General features: G+C 34.5%; 1 protein-coding gene and 1 long non-coding RNA gene across 6 annotated transcripts; one reads left to right on the plus strand and one right to left on the minus strand.

Annotated features, from left to right (window-relative positions):
* Positions 1 to 1,120: 1,120 nt before the first annotated feature.
* cabp2a (calcium binding protein 2a) lies at positions 1,121 to 16,615 on the minus strand. Its single transcript, XM_046870099.1, has 8 exons — positions 16,405 to 16,615; positions 13,703 to 16,173; positions 13,253 to 13,438; positions 3,955 to 3,985; positions 3,513 to 3,647; positions 3,199 to 3,308; positions 2,939 to 3,086; positions 1,121 to 2,341 (listed from the first exon to the last, which is right to left on the minus strand). The coding sequence occupies exons 2-8, from the start codon at positions 13,757 to 13,759 to the stop codon at positions 2,316 to 2,318; spliced, it is 693 nt and encodes a 230-aa protein (XP_046726055.1). The 5' UTR covers positions 13,760 to 16,173; positions 16,405 to 16,615; the 3' UTR covers positions 1,121 to 2,315.
* Positions 10,944 to 13,262, plus strand: LOC124399346. Of its 5 annotated transcripts, none has more exons than XR_006928210.1 (3): positions 10,944 to 11,140; positions 11,345 to 11,453; positions 12,096 to 13,262. It is a non-coding gene; the product is annotated as an uncharacterized LOC124399346 (long non-coding RNA). The 5 variants fall into 5 exon arrangements; XR_006928213.1 differs by having other exon boundaries at positions 12,115 to 13,262; XR_006928216.1 differs by having other exon boundaries at positions 10,944 to 11,081.
* Positions 16,616 to 17,096: the final 481 nt, after the last annotated feature.

The raw sequence follows: 17,096 nt of genomic DNA on the forward strand, positions 1-17,096 counted from the left end.
GTGAAAAATTATTGATGCTATAATACTGCGTTGTATATTTCAGTAAAAAAAGAGACACGCATCTCTTACCGCCACTTAACCGAAACACTGAACTATAAAACAGGGATTTAAGCACACCAGTCAATATATAAGGAAGAGACCACTGTAAGAACTGATAACACATTCTTATTCTTATTCTTCTTTCGGCTGCTCCCATTAGGGGTCGCCACAGCGGATCATCCGTCTCCATACCACCCTGTCCTCTACATCTGCCTCTTTCACACCAACTACCTGCATGTCTTCCCTCACCACATCCATGAACCTCCTCCTTGGCCTTCCTCTTTTCCTCCTACCTGGTGGCTCCATCCTCAGCATTCTTCTACCAATATAATTCATGTCCCTCCTCTGCACATGTCCAAACCATCTCAATCTCGCCTCCCTCACCTTGTCACCAAAACATCCTACATGCGCTGTCCCGCTAATAAACTCATTTCTAAAGAACTGATAACACATTATTATATGTAATTCTATTTCGTATTAGTCAAGTCAAGAGGCTTTTATTGTCATTTCTACTATATACAGTGGTACACAGTAAAAATGAGACAACGTTCCTCCAGAACCCTGGTGCTACACTAAACAACATAGAGCTACAACACAACACAAAGCTACATAAAGTGCATCGAGTGCAACCTAGTGCAAACAGTGCAGACGACAAACAGTACAGACAGTCAGTGCAAACAGACAGACAGACAGACAACACAAGACAAAACACATAACCCAAGATATTGCCGACCAGTAAACCTACTGTATACTCTAAACATACAGTATTGTGCAAAGAGTAGATTAGCTAAGTATTAGTTTTTAGTATTATGTTATTATTATATAGTGAAGAATGTTTTTGTTTATATTTATTTTAATATACATTGTATTGGTTTATATCAAATTAAAAACCTCAAATAAAAGGTTGTAATGATTTGTTGCCTTTTAAAATAATTGATTGATTTTTATTTTTTTTCCCAAAATGTGTATTTGTTGGGACATTCAACTAATTTTCCAACACACCTTTTTAATTTTTAATTTACTTACCCAACTCGGTCATGCATTCTCAATAGATGCTTTTGCATCTTTTTTTCGTTTGTGCTTTTTTTTTAATTACTTGAGTTTTGTCTTTATTACTTGATTACTATGGTTGTTGACCATAGTGCTATCTGCTGGCTACAACTGAGCTAGGGAATACATCCACCTGCCAGATTCATGACCTTTATAATTACTGCATAATTGAATAGATGACCCAATTTCATGCCTGATTGATAAAACTACTGCTCTGCATAGTTTCAAGCTTCTTCTGCTTCTAATATCTTAATAATAAGATGAATAACGCTTCATCAGAACGATCAGATTAGGTGTCGGTTCACTCACACCCACTGATAATACGAGTCTAACCAAACACACAGACAAACGTACTAAAACAAACATACTGCCATCAGTTCATAATTTTTTCCCTGCTTGTTCTGCCCGGTTAAATGTAATGGTGATTATTTTAATAGTCATGGCGCATAGTCATGCCACAGTACTCACAGTGCAGGGCCTGTTTACCAACATCAGCATGCTGTCTCATTGTGTAGTAATCAATACCAGTATTTATGTTCTGTAAATAAAATATATACATTTGCAGTTCTATGAAACAGCACCTCTTTCTATTATATTCACATTAATATTTAATGTGAATATAATTTCAATAAAGGGCACAGAAATCATTTATTTTATTTATATGACCAGACCATTTTATCTATATGTCCATCAGACCATCATAATCTGAAAACCCTAGAAAACTACATCCCGTCTGTCCTTTTATCGTACTGTGCATCTCTCATTTGTGAGCATATGCCTTTTGTGTGAAATAACTCATCTGAAATTTCTTCTGAAACTTAATCCACAATGCCGTATATGTTGTGGCATTTAAAGCCCTAATATATAATAGATATAAATATTGAGTAAAGTAAAGTAAAAAAAAATAAAATAAAAAATAAAATGTATAGTAGTATTTACAGTCAATCATAGAAATAGAATAACCAAGTTCTTCGATACATCAAAGAATTTTATGTTTATAACCATACAATCATATAAATTGTGAGCACTGACTTTTAAATAAGATCATTTACATAAAATCTTTAGATGTATTACATTAAATGTCGAAAAAAAAATCCTGGCATTATGAGATACATCGGGCAATTTTTATTTAAATAAATATTATAATAAGGTAATAAATATTATATAAGGTCATATTTCATTTTCTTCATAGCAGGATTTAACGAATTTCTTGTTTACTTGTGGGTTTAGCGAGACATCATCCGCACAAACTCTGCAGAAAAAAAACCAGTAAATTATTCATCAAATTTAAAGATATTTAAAAAGCAACACCTTAAATTCACATTTCTAACCTAATTACAGTTTGTTTGCTTTGTTTTTTTTAGTGAAACATTTATTTGGTCAGAACTATGAGATAATTATGGACATCTTGATAGAAAATAGTAAAATTTTCAGACATGAACTTATAATTTTGAAGTTCTCAGAACCTACAGTATTCAGTAATTAATATCACCTGAAGTGATCATTTACTTTAACTGGTACTGTAGTAGGGTTGATTCAACACTAGGGATTTTGCTGAACAATCTACTTCAACCTTGCAACCTAATAATAATAACTTTGTAACTCATACATCTTCAAAACATAGTATAGCATTATTATTATTATTATTATTATTATTATTATTTATTTCAATTATTATTATTGTTGTCCTTATTGAACATGCACACTTTACATTTAGGAAAGGCCATGACTCAGATATAAATACTCTCTATTTTCATATAAACATTAGAATAATATAGTGATTTAGAGGGTTGAATTATTTGTAATACATGCTGTTCATAGACCATAGGATTTCTGCACTGTCTCTCACCCTCAAAATCGACTAAGCCATCTCCATTCAGGTCTACATCTCTGAGGATCTCGTCAATCTCTCTTTGGTTCAGCTGCTGACCCATCAGTTTCTTCATGGCGTCCCTCAACTCCGCCAGACTAATCTGACCATCGCCATTAGAGTCAAACTGACATAGAGAGAGGATTCACAATTGAATGGTAACAATATACCAATCGGAACGCATGCTTTATATGAATCAACCTTGTTTAATAAACTTGTAGAATACCAATTTCGCCAACCTCTCGGAATGCATCTCTCAGTTCCTTGACTCCAATCATATCTGCTGTCTCAGCCAACATTTTAGGCCCCATTAGGTCCACAAAGTCTTCAAAGTCCACTCGGCCTCCACCTAAACAACAACAGCTGTTGAATAGTCAGGAAACAGTTCATGTTCATGCACTTAAAGCAGGAAAGGTGACTCTTGTTTATACTCATGTTTGTCATTTTTATATTAGGATGCTGGCAATGTAAACAGTAACCAGTATCATCAAAGTCATACTACCTACTAGCATATATTTGTCTTTATGCTATAACTACGTGCAGTTGTACTTACAGATCTTCTGACTAAGTTCAATCAGCTCCATCTCTGTAGGCATGTAGCCCATTGTCCTCATGCACTCGCCCAGATCTTTACAGCTGATGAAACCATCCTTATCCCTGTCAAACTCCTTGAAGGCTTCCTTTAGCTCTGAGAGAAAGAGTTGTTATCTTTTGCCTAATCAGGTTGAGTATGTTTAAAAGGATTTGAATGTTTAAATGTATTGGTGAAGCAGTGTGCAGATTGAGAATACTGAAGGTTATAGTTCAGGGTTGATTAGAATAGGGAGAAATGTAAAGCATTTAAAGGATAAAAATGCTGGGAAGAAAAAAGGGTAGAAATGGGAGGTTTGGCCAGATTGCTTAATAGATATAGTGCTGATTATTAAGCATTTATACTGTATATTGGTTATGGGCTGGTTTACAGGAGTAAAATGAAATATATCGAATGATATTACCTTCAATTTCCTCTGGCCTTAGATCTCTGTCCTGTAATAATAAACATTTACAAGTTAAAAGACAGAGACAAGCCATCATTTAGTACAGACACACAACCTACAGAAGAATACTCACACTTGTTGCGAAATGAAATGCATTATATATTAACTGGTAATGAGAAAGAAGGAGGGGTGAAAGATTAGGAAATGAAATTGCTGTTTTATATCTTCTTATAAGCTCTATGTTGCAATAAGATAATAAAGAATACTTTGGTAAAAGTATGCTGTATGTACACAGATAGTATTCAAATCTGTTCATTTGTTTACATCAGAGGAAACCCAAACTTTTTCTATGAAGGGCCAAAAGGTAGGTTGAGGGCCATGAGCAAAAAAAGTTAATGCATTATATTTTTAAATGCATACCTTAAAAGCATTAAATGTTTTATATTATAAAAATAAATTTGCCATGATTGCCCTCATTGATTATTTCATAATATTTATGCACCCATATGTTTAAAGTTTTAGTTTAGTGAAACTTATAGAACAATGAGAAACAATTTAAATTCTAAAACAGAGTTCAATGCCCAATATATCTATTCAGTAATATCTAATGAGAGACATGAAGCTGGAGCTGGAAGCTGAAAGCTACTATGCAAAATACAGATACATTGTGGAAAATGGCTCATTTAAAAGATCTGTCGCTGAATCTCATCATATTGGAAAATGTTTAAAGGATATTAACCTGGATATGAACACTTAACACTCTGTATCCCATCCGTGAAGCTTTGAGTAAGTAGTACAATGTTGAGCAGCTATTTTGGGAACAGCAAAAGCCACAGAAATAGAAGTCTGCAGTATAAATGCTGTTTGCGCTGACTATAAAAAATTATAAATAAAGATAATGATAATATATTAAAAAATAAAAATGTATATATATATATATATATATATATATATATATATATATATATATATATATATATATATATATATATTTCTTTTTATATTTTTTTTAAATAAAAATATAGAAAATAATCTATAGACAATTGTGTCAATCAAATGTGGAAGCACATCAAGTTAGCACTAGTAATAATAGTAATAAGGAAGATCTTTATAATACATAATAAATAAAATGATTGGTGAAAAAGTACAATAAAGTATTTTGCTGTAATTACTCATAGTTTTGGTGTGTTATAAGTTATTTAGTCACAAACTAAAATAAAATTGAAAATGTATACATATAAAATGTATATATACAAAATGTATATAATGGTTTCTCTGAGATATTATGGTTATCAGAAAATCACGTTTTAGAGATTATCACCAATTATTATTCGTTTATGTCTTATCTAATAACCAGATTTAATTTTAGGAGCTGTTCCATCATCTGATCAGAAATCTAATAATCCAAAAAGAAATCAGAATTTTTTGCAGCTGTATTTAAGCTGTAATATGATGGACTGAGCCGCTCTTTTGGAGATGACAGAGTGTAACCTCCTGGCTGAGAATTTAGGATTATCACTGTTGCGAATGGGCAAAATTGCAGCTGGTAGATTACAAGCAGGCAACTAATGGAGCTCTAGTTAAGCCAAAGATGTTCAAATACAAGCCAGCATGCTTACATAATGCACAGATACATAAGTATTTCAATAACACATTTTGGGAATGTAATTGTTTTGCAAGAGAGAGAGATTACAGTATAATATATGCTATTTTTAGGAGAATACGGTGTAGGTGTAGTGCACTAGACACAATAAAAAGCAGTGGGATCCACATGCAGGTGTGTGTATTGAACTAGTATTAATATTAAAGCTCAGATCATTTGTTTCTGCTAAATAACCTTTTATTATAGCTATTATAGCAATACAACATAATAAAATTCAGCTGTCTGAAGCTAAACTCATTCATTTTAAATGGATTTGCATTTTAGCATTTGATTTTGTGCAGAAACTCATCATGGTTTATGCATTGCTTCGATAATGTTGAACCCAGTACAAAAAAAAAACATATACTCTGAATTACCGTGATCAGGATTACAACAATGGTCTTTATAGTCCCCTAGATCTGGGGAAAATTAAGACACATTTAAAAACAAACTCACATAAAATGGTGCTTGTCAGAAGACAAGTCTCCAATCACAGGGTTCATCAGTGGGAGAGGAGAAGATGGTGAGCTGAAGGGGAAGGGAAATATGGAATGCGATGGTTAAAAATAAATGACTAGAGATTGAGAAGGAGCAACAAATCGAAAAACACCTACATGGTCAGGGATGTAAGCATATAAAAGCATTTAAGGAACAAATATAACTGTGTGAATATGTGGGTCAGGACTATGATTGAGCAAATATCATGCAGGCCATGCCAGATACTTCAATCTACAATCTGCATTGCACTGTAATAAGATTTTAATCATATATAATTATAGTTGTAGCCAAGTTAGTCTCTGGTTAGCCAAAATTTTAAATCCTGAACTTTAAAAGGAAAACACTTGGCTGAAATCTTACTGTGTCCTTTCCAATTATATGTGGGAATGTAGAGGTAACGGAACATATATGCTATTATGTACAGTACTAGTTGTTTAGATATACAGTGAATTTACCTTTGTAAACAACTGTATCTCAGACTTCTCAAACTAGTTTAACTAGTAATTTGAATCAAATTCACCTAATCAAATATAATCGAATATAACCCTGATATTTCAGATGTTAGAAACACTAACACATGTTGCTTTCTCTGCCTTGGCACACAGGAATTTATGGCATAGAAAGAGAGCATTGTAGTGTGTAGTGCATGTATGAAAGTCAGCGTGTCTATGTGTGTGTCTGTATATGTCTGAACTAGTATTGAAAATTTTTTTAATAAAGACATCAAAAAGTACTTTGTAAGTCACTCTGGATAAGGGTAAGTAGCAAAAGCCATAAGTGTAAACGTAAATGTGTGTGGGTGTGTGTGTGTGGGGGGGTGTGTGTATGTGGGTGTGTGTACATACAAGCTGGACCTGAGCAAAGCTCTTTTGGAGAAAGATGCAAGCAGGACCTATGATGTTATGCAGCATGGTACAGTTATGGACCAGATCAGACAGGGGCTCGTCAAACTCATGTTCACCCTGCAGGACTCCGAGCATCGCCACTGAATTGTCGAGCAGCACAACACTCTTTAGCAGGAACCACCCAGTCAGAATTAAGCCAGGTGTCATTTATTCACTAATCAAACTCCCAGCTCATTGCTTTATTATCCCCGTATAACAGTAATAAGCGTATAATGAGATTAGCCAACTGTGCATTGTGGTGCACATCTTGAAATGTAGCTTTCAAACTGAAACAACTGAAAGGCATTCAAATAAGTTTAAGATAAAGCCACAAGATCACAAGAAATGTAAACGATATTTTTCTCTATTTCTCAAAATGATAACGTGTTCAAAAAACATGAAGACTGGACATGTTTTAGCTTTATCATAAGCTAATCATATTTATCATATCTCATGTGGATGGCTTAGTTCCCATTTCCCGCTCGTTCGCTATCTCTTCCTGCCTTCACGTGTTGTTTCACTTTCCCTTTTGCTTACTCTGCTTCTCGCAATCGGATATGCCATACAGTTCTATACATCATATAAAGCAATTATGCAGCATTCTAACCTGTTTGACTCTCTTTGCCTTTGTCTTGGATTTGTTGTCCATTTCCTTTAGATCTATTCTCATTCTCTCGTCATACTGTTTTCGTATTCACTGTCTCTCTTAAGGCCATTTCTACCCCCAAAAGACTAATAAAAATAACAATAGTAATAATCCTGTCTACTAAATACAACTATCAGCTACTGATTTGATGACATTAAAAAGAGCATGATGGCAATGAAGGGTGAAAGCAAAGAGAGAGGCCAAGAGGAAGGGAGAGATGGAGTAATGTGGGGGATGGATGAAATTAGGGGGCACTGGAGGGTTTTTTTAATCTGAAACATTTGAGATTACACAGCAAATGAAAATAACATTGGTGCTGATTACAGGAGCTGAGTGGCGATGAAGTAAACAGAGAGAGAAAGAGAAAGAGAAAGAGAGAGAAAGAGAGAGAGAGAGAGAGAGAGAGAGAGAGAGAGAGAGAGAGGAGAGGGAGAAGCTGGACTGGCACCAGCAGGAATGCAAAAGATCAAACACAAGAGAAAATGGAGATAAGGAAACGAGCAGATGAACTAGGAGATGATGTTTTAGTGATGTAGGTAGGTAGTGAAGTTTTGAAAAACATCAAAGAAGAAGATAGGAAAGACAAGACATGGATTGTGTCTGAATGAGATGTACAGCAAAAAGAATGAGAACTGTTAAATAGACAACTAAGAGGATTACTCCTAGGTTGTCTAGCACATTTCATTCTTTGTGTTTGACAAAAGTGTTCTATCACCATTTTAAGACTTAAACGCTTCTGATTGCTTTCAACCTGACCAATGAGCTGAAAGGAATCCATCTGAAAAATTGTGACATTTGAATGAATCTGTTCATCTGAATATATAAAGATGAGCTCCCATTATCCGGATAAAATATTAGCACATTACAGAGTCACAGCCTGCAATAATACAAATTTGAACCTATCTGAGTTTGCAAAGATTAATGAACATTTTATCCTTTTTAGAAGGATTAACTGCAAAAAAGTTTTTATATTATTATTAGTTCTGAACATTACCCTATTGTTTAAACTAGACTATGAGTTTGAAAATGATAAACACCTGTTCATACACAAGAACAATAATTTCTATAAAATCACATACAATAGCAAAATGCAGGGTAAATTGTATTAAATTGCACTTAAACATCATTGCTGTTTATAAAATAAATTCCAATTCCAAAGTCTTATGACTGTAAATCGAAACTAAATATTGAAACAAAACAGCAAAAAGTTTAAACTATTTAATGTTTTTAACACGGTGGGATTTGTGCACTAGCATGTTTTGAGACTGTTACACTGACTCTATTACATCTCTATGACATTAGAAGAGTCTTGTAAGAGGACCAGATTATTCCGAATAGTCTCTCATTTGCTCCAAGGCTCAGGAAAGATGGAATCTATAAATTCTACAAATACACAATATTAGATGTGAACACTCACATAATCACATGTACTCACATACTGATACTCACATACTGTCTTAACTAAGTATATGGGAGACTGGTGAAACATCTCACTGAAGATAACTGAAAAACACCCTATTTGTTTAATTAAAATGCATGCATGAGGACTCATTCCATTGTGTATAAAACTCTGGAAAAAAGTGATACACCGCGACTGTAGTGCACTTTTTTTACCACCAGCTGGCAGATTAAGACCAGACCAATAAAAGACCAAGCCACATTTACTGAAAGGTACTAGACTAGTAAACATTCCAAATGACTACTGGCATTCATGACATTCCAACCAGTAATACATTCCAAACATTTCAAGTGGACATTCCAATTGGAACATTTGGACATTTCAAACAGGATGATTGGGTATTGCAAACAGGATTATGGGTACACAGGACTATTTTATACCCCAGGTGAGAGTATTGGATATTCTGACATTGAGAGATCTAAGCTAAACATTTCCAAAAGATACTGGACAAGACACACACACACACACACACACACACACACACACACACACACAATATTTATTAAATGATTAAATAATTCTACATTTCAGTAGTTGGTATGTGCATTCACCTGCTCTCATGCAGAGACAGAGGTCTTTGTTGACCAGTGCAGTGTGACAAAGCACAAACCCTGATTCCCAAAATGTTGGAATATTAAGTTAAATGTAAATAATAACAGAATACAATGAGTTGCAAATCTCACAAACCCATGTTATATTCTCAATAGAACATAGAAAACATATCAATGTTTAAACTGGGAAAATTTACCAGTTTAAAAAAAAAAATAAGGCAATTTTGTGTTTGATGGCTGCCACACATTTCAAAAAGTTGGAACAGGCAACAAAAGTCTGGAAAAAGTAAGTGCTAATAAAGGTAAACAGTTGGAGAAACGAATTACCACCAACTAATTGCATCTAATTAGGTTAACTGACAGTGAAGTCAATAAGATGATTCGGTATAAATAGGCAGTAAAAATTGGCAGAGCTACACCAATCTGTGAAAGACTTTGTCTACAGATTGTGGAACAATTTTAGAATGTTTGTCAACATAAAATTTAAAAACAGTTGATTATGTCATTATATACAATACAGAATATCTATAGAAATCCATATTATATCTTCTGGCCCTCAGGCAGCACTTTGCAATTCTGTGATGGAAATCACTGCATGGGCTCATTAACACAGTTTGCCTTGTCATTCACAAATGCAGGGTAAATCCCTGTCATGAAAAGAAGAGGGCAGGCATGAACACAAAACAGAAATGCTGACATCCTCTCTGGGCCAAAGGTCATTTAAAATGAACTGAGACAAAATGGACAACAGTTCTGTGGTCAGACAAATTAAAATTTCTTTTCTTTTCTTTTTTTTTTGGAAACCATGATCACCACCTAGCAACTGGTCTCCTCAGTTTTTAGATGTACACAGACAGAAGATGTGATGCTGCAAAGCGGTAAACATGGCCCTGTCCCAACTTTTTTGAGACCTGTTGCAGCCATCAAATTCAAAATATCTTCTTTTTTCATAAAATGGCATATTTTTTGTATATATGTTCTACTGTGAATAAAATACAAGTCAATGAGATTTGCAAATCATTGCATTCTGTTTTTATTTACATTTACACATATACACACTGTCCCAACTTTTCTGGAATTGGGCTTGTATCAAGTAATTTTTTTGTTCACACTATTATTGATATTCTATTAGTTATTCTAATAGCTGATACAATTAAATAAAAAAAAAAAAAGTAAACTATTCAATTATAAATGTATTCTTCAAAACTGATAAGAGATAAAGGAAAAATCTTCTCAGTGAATGAGAGCTATGCCAGAAAATTCTGGCTCCCGTCCTACAAACAACAAGATTTAGTACATCTCATTTTGTTATAATGCCTTGTGCAAATCTCTCTCGCTCTTCTCTCCATGAGTGTGATTGTGTGTAGGAGGGTGCTTGTATGTGTGTTATTATCTAGGATTTGGGTCATAGTCCATACACAGATGGTTTGCCAGTGGATTACAACAAAGCCCAAATGGCTGAAGGGTGAGTGGGAATGGAAAAATGTAGAGAAACAGATGAGTTGATTGGCAGATGTCAGCAAAGTAATTACCTCTTTTGAGTTTTAATAATAGTTAAACCATTTAAACTATTAGTTTGTCATTATTCATTGAAATGCAGCGCTTTTTTATACTGCATATACACAATAATGCCGTTATGTAATACCCTATTAGGATATTATGCCGTTATGTAAGACCCTATTAGGACAGTTCATTTGCCTTTAATGGCAACAAAATCATCTGTACCAGGTCCCTTTCGTTTTTCCAGACCTGCCTGGTCCATCCTGATGCCCTACTTCTGGATCGAGTTCTGTTCAGTTGGCTGCTGAGGATGGTTCCAAATGAACAGCATAAATAGGTTAGTGTGGATGGTTAAACCTATGAACCATGAAGATTGATTTGGATTGTAATTAATATAGACAGCTTTGAACAGTGGCATAGGGCTACAGTTGCCATAAACAGTTTTGCTTTCAAGTGTTCATCAGTAAATAGTTGATAACGTCAACAAATATTGTGAAAAATGAATGTACATTTAGTATCATGCACATGAGGACGAGTTCCCTTTTTTCATCTGGTTTCTCTCAAGGTTTCTTCCTCATAATCATTCAGCAACTTTTTTCCTTGCCATTTTTGCCACTGGTGTGCCAATTAAAAATAAATTCATTGGAACCAGATGCTGAAATTTAAATTTGCAACCTATTTAATTCTGTAAAGCTGCTTTGGGACAATGTGTATCATTAAAAGTCCTATACAAATTGAATGAACTTGATTTGTGAATTTGTATTTTGTATACAAATAGTGAAAGTATATTGGTATACTGAAACTATGGCACCCAGACTTGGTCATCTAGAAACCAGAGAAAACCACATACAAGGGGAACATGGGAAATTCTGATATGACTGTAACAGCACTCAGAACTGGCAACATAAAGTGATTGAAAAAATCACACTGGTTAATTGTTTTATTAGTAGTAGTACTAACACAGCTATTTTGTTGGAAGTCTTACATTCTACCTGCAGGTACTGAGGAAACATTTGCAGGTGATGATGATATCAAGTGTTCCAGGTTGGCAGAACATACGGCACAAGCATAGAAAATCTGCACTCTGGGAATGAAGCAAGATACAACAAATGCTCTGTCCATATGCTTAGCCAAGCATTAGGATTTCCCCTCTCTCTCTCTCTCTCTCTCTCTCTCTCTTTCACATTCACTCATTTTTCACTACACAGATTCCCCTGGACTGGAAACTCCAACCACATTTCTAATGTTTACAAGCAGACAAGTGGACCTGGTGCTTGCATGTGCCAGTGGACCTACAAATACAAAATCTGTATTCTTCAAAATATATATAAAATAGCAACTAAAAATGTAGAACATTCTATAACATAATTCTATAGTCATTCTCTCACCAGCCTCTTTGCATCTGTCTCTCTTTTTTTTTTTTTTTTTTGTACTTTTTTTTACTAATAAGACATAAAACCCACAGCTTATCATGTTACTGATAATGGAAACTCCTTGCTAAATGCTAAATAAATAAATATTTGCTTACAGAAAGCTTCATAATGTCAACAATTATATATTTTTAAATAATGACAGAATGTTAGCTGTTCTGTTGTAAAAAAAATATTAATCTGCAACTTCTGACTAATCAAATTCAAGAACTCATAAGAAATGTGGTATTTAATGTGCAGTCAGACATGTAATTTTTGCATCAAACAGGCTACACACCAAACAGTTGAACAAGGAACCTGTATCTAGTACAGACATCCTTGCAGGAAATGAGCCAGCTAAACATAGGACATGGAAGACTTTTAAATGGTGTACATACTGTTTTCTGAATACTTATCTGATTTGCTGAAGTTAAATTGATATGAATGCTGTTATAACCGTGAGGCTCAGAAAAGCATGGATTACAGCCAACAATTTTTTGTTTTGTTGATGCAAAAGTTGTAATGTATTGCACCTTTACACCCAGACTACAAAAACGAAACATCTGTGATTAAACTGGGTGAAAATGACCCAAAACACATAGGTGTCTACCACTCACAAACCAAAATCTTCAAAAATTACAGAAAGATAATGCTGAAAGTGATAAAAGAAAAAGAAAGACTGCAAAAGTATCTCCTGCACAAAAACTGTCAACTGTCTCTTTCATACCTGACCAAAAACAGATGCCACCATTGGTCTGAGTTTCCTGCGCTCATTCTCTTCATAACATACATCTTCTTCCACCTCTGTGGCAGACCTCAAGCTGAGGGTCTTCATTTTGGAAGGGTGTTTAAAGCTTCCACCTGTGGAGGTGCTCCATCTTCTCAGCTTCTCAATCTTGTTTTTAAATGATCCCTGCATGAAGACAAAACAGGGAAGCAGATTCATCTGGAATTAATGGTCCTAGTACTCAATATTTCAAATATATATATAAAAAAAAAAAAATAGATCCAAAACCTCATTCATTATACTCAACTAACACTTACACCCTTTACCCTTTTTTATTTTTTATTTTAATCAAGTGCTGAGGTAACTTTATTATAATGTAATATTTCCTGACTGAATATTCAGGAGTTTCATCAAAAAAGATACAAATAATACAAAAGACAGCAAGCTCACCTTTTTCACAATCTTATCCTGTGGGACATCAATTGTATCCATGCTTCCTGCTTCCATTTGGATTATTATTCACATTTGCATTAACATCCAAACCTCAATCCAGCTGTCTTTTCTGTCCCTGTTTCCCGTTATCCCCTTTTTCCACCTTCAGAAAGCAGCTTTAGAAAGCATCTCTGTCTCTTAATCACTTGCCCCTCCTCTTTCTCTCTTCATTCTCTTTTCATATGTCCAGCATGCACCAATTGCGCTCGATGGTGGAGGAATCACCAAACAATAAAGCAAATCTCTGGAATAATAATGTTTCCACAATAAACAAAATACAAAATAAACATGGCGCTTTGTGCTATTTTCTTCCCATCAAACACCAGTTTTGTTGTACCAACTCTCCAACTTCCTTTGGCCAGACCATTGAACCCTTTACCAGGAATCCACAGAATCCAATAATTAGACGGGTGTGTAGATTAAATTTCCCAACATTTCCTGTCATATATGCTCTGTTTACATATGATTCAATAAATCTTGGTTATCTTTCACCTCACCTCCACCTACATTAGTTGTTTAAGTTTAATAGTAAGGCCTCACTACAAGCATTCAGCATCTCAGTTATATCAAGTTTGTAAAACCGGCACTAATCCTTTACAGAGATTGTATGATTGTAGATTAGAGTTTGTATGACAAATACATTCCCTTACAAAGACCCTTCAGAGTACAAAGGTAATAAAAAAAATAAACATTTAATAAGAAATAAAATACAAAATTCTATGCCTGGTTTACTTTTACAAGCACAACATGCAGTATAATCTCATGTACTGATCTTCCAGTGAAGTCTCCAAGTTGTGTAGTGTTGACACAAGTAGGCTTAGTGGTAATTCAGAACGTTTTCAGTGTCCTTCAGATCTATAGTTTTCTGCAGGAAAAATTGTGTAAACTTTAATTCTACCGTTCAAACTCCCAGTAAATCGCAGCAAATTCACTCAGTCATTTAATCACGTTGCTGCTTCCTAGAGGTGTTTTGAAGAAGTATTTTAAAAACTCTGGTATGAGCGCAGTTTGCACTTGACCCAGTTAAGTGTGCAATGTTTTTAGTGCAGATGTTTTGTGTTTTCTGTTGTAGATGCTTTCATTGTGTTCTACTTCCCTTTTTCAGTTAAACTAAGTTTATGCTCCGGTTGAAAGCAGTCCAAAAGCAGAAATGTTCTATGCTGCACTGCTTAGTATATATTTTTTCAAATAAAGAACAGAGAAATGTCCATTTGAAGATTGTGAGCAAAAAAAGTATTGTGATTTTCTGCTCTGGATGTCTTTATGTTGTTCCAGTGACTCAAGTATGCACTTCTATTACCAACAAGAGCGTCTGTCTCTTTATCCAAATATAACACCTGTCAGGAGAAATACATGCATTCTTAAGTTTTCTTTTATCTTATATTATTAAGTATTATAAGAGTTCACATGACTGATTTCTGCATCTAATTTGAAAGTTAATTATATAATAACACAGTGCTTATACTATGACTTTAATTACTTAAATTTAGTGTTCAATGAAATAACAATTTTACTATTTATCTATTGTAATACATTGAAAGCTCCTGATCTAGACATTGCAGCTTTTCATCAGTCTATGGCTTGACTCGACTTTCTTAGAGCATCTCTAGAAGCTGAAGAGCTGAGATACAGTCACTCTAAAAGATTGGTAGCTGTGAGACTTTTTGGGGGTTGAGAGAATTTGAGAACTCTTCCTTCTTCCATTTGCTCAAGAGGTGTGACTTTCTCCACCATTCTAAGGTTGCCTAATCCTCAGACAGATGTGCTGGCAGATGTGCACCCTAAAGAAGCCATTTTGCCTCCTATTGGGTTTTTGGAGAAGCTGCTTTGTGATTGTTACATGTCAGGCTACATGCTAACTATAACCAAACTAGCAAGGTTTTACCAAACTTCCCTTTTAACGATTGCGTCACCAAAACAAGGTAACGGTGGCTCAGTAATTAAAGGTGCCATGTTTCTGTGTTGTTCAGAAGCCGGGGTGGTTCAAACCTTAGCCCTGCCCCTATTAGGCCCTTATGCTGTAAAAGTATCATGGTCCCAGCTTTCTAACATGCTAGGATATGTGACAAAAATAATTTGTATGTATTTAAACTGTATTAAACTGTAATGCGTAGGTGAAAAATGTGGGGAATGCTTCTGTTGTTAAAATAGTTAATGTCGAGAAAAATATTCTAATCAACCTTATCTAGTGTTTTAATCAAACTAATATCCATCTAACAAATTGATCTAATAATTAGTATATAACCTATTAGATACAATAGAAGTAGCTTGATTAAACCTATTTAGTCTATGTGTTTTAATCAAACTCATGTGATCTATTTACTCCAAGTATAATTAACATCATAATAATCAGATACTTATATATATAGAGTAGAGTAGGGTCTGACTGGTGTCCCAGGACGTCTGTGAGTTGGAGTATAAATAAAATACTGAATAAAAGAAACAAACAGAGATCTCAATGACTAAAAGACATACAATTAATATGTGCATGTAACAACAAAAGTAACAAGCTTATAAATGCTATCTTTGTGAAGCTCAACACACTATGCAACAGTCAGTTCAGAAAGTACAAATGAAATAAAACCTAGAATAATAAAATATTATAGCTTGATTCAATAAAAGTGTTATCGCAAACAGCATTATAAAAGCAGAACACTTACACAGTGCAGATGCAGGGAAGATGAAGTAGGCCGCAAAATGGTTGTCCACACATGAAAAACTGAGAGCAAGAGGAAGCGATGCCTGGCTGTACCAGAGTGGGTGAAGGTTTTATACACATTCTTTTCTTAAGTGAAATAAAGTAAAGGCCATAAATAAGGGTAATGGAGGGGAACAGGAAAACCCAAGTATGGGATCACAGGAAGGGGAATTTGCTAGGGTGAGGAAAATATGAAAAAGTAAAGGTGTCATGTAACACCATTTAACAGTATGAGTGTGTGCAAAGTGTGTGCGCTTGATCATTTTGATGTGATGAAATTACCACCTTCTATGGGCTCATCAGAACGTGACTGGAGTAAAGAAGTTTTTGCTTTTTCTCATCCAAGACTGAAGATTTTTCACTTTTGAGGTCTATTTTATTTGATTTTATTAGGTTAAGAGTGCTATATTGGGAATCAACTAAAACAAAGAATGCACCCATGATGTGTCTGCTCAGAGAACGGGTCTAAATTCATTTTTATTTAATTGAACAGATTCAATAAAAAAAAATATTAGTCCGCCATTCTCATTAATAATTGTCTGCCAAGTGAAATTTATACATGATTTATTACTTTATCTAAAATCGTGATGCATATATTTTCGCATTCTAAGTGCTAAGTTATTTGAATACCTTTTAAACTCTATGCTTTTATGT

The sequence above is a fragment of the Silurus meridionalis genome, chromosome 2 (genome assembly GCF_014805685.1).
Source record: "Silurus meridionalis isolate SWU-2019-XX chromosome 2, ASM1480568v1, whole genome shotgun sequence".
Taxonomy (NCBI): domain Eukaryota; kingdom Metazoa; phylum Chordata; class Actinopteri; order Siluriformes; family Siluridae; genus Silurus; species Silurus meridionalis.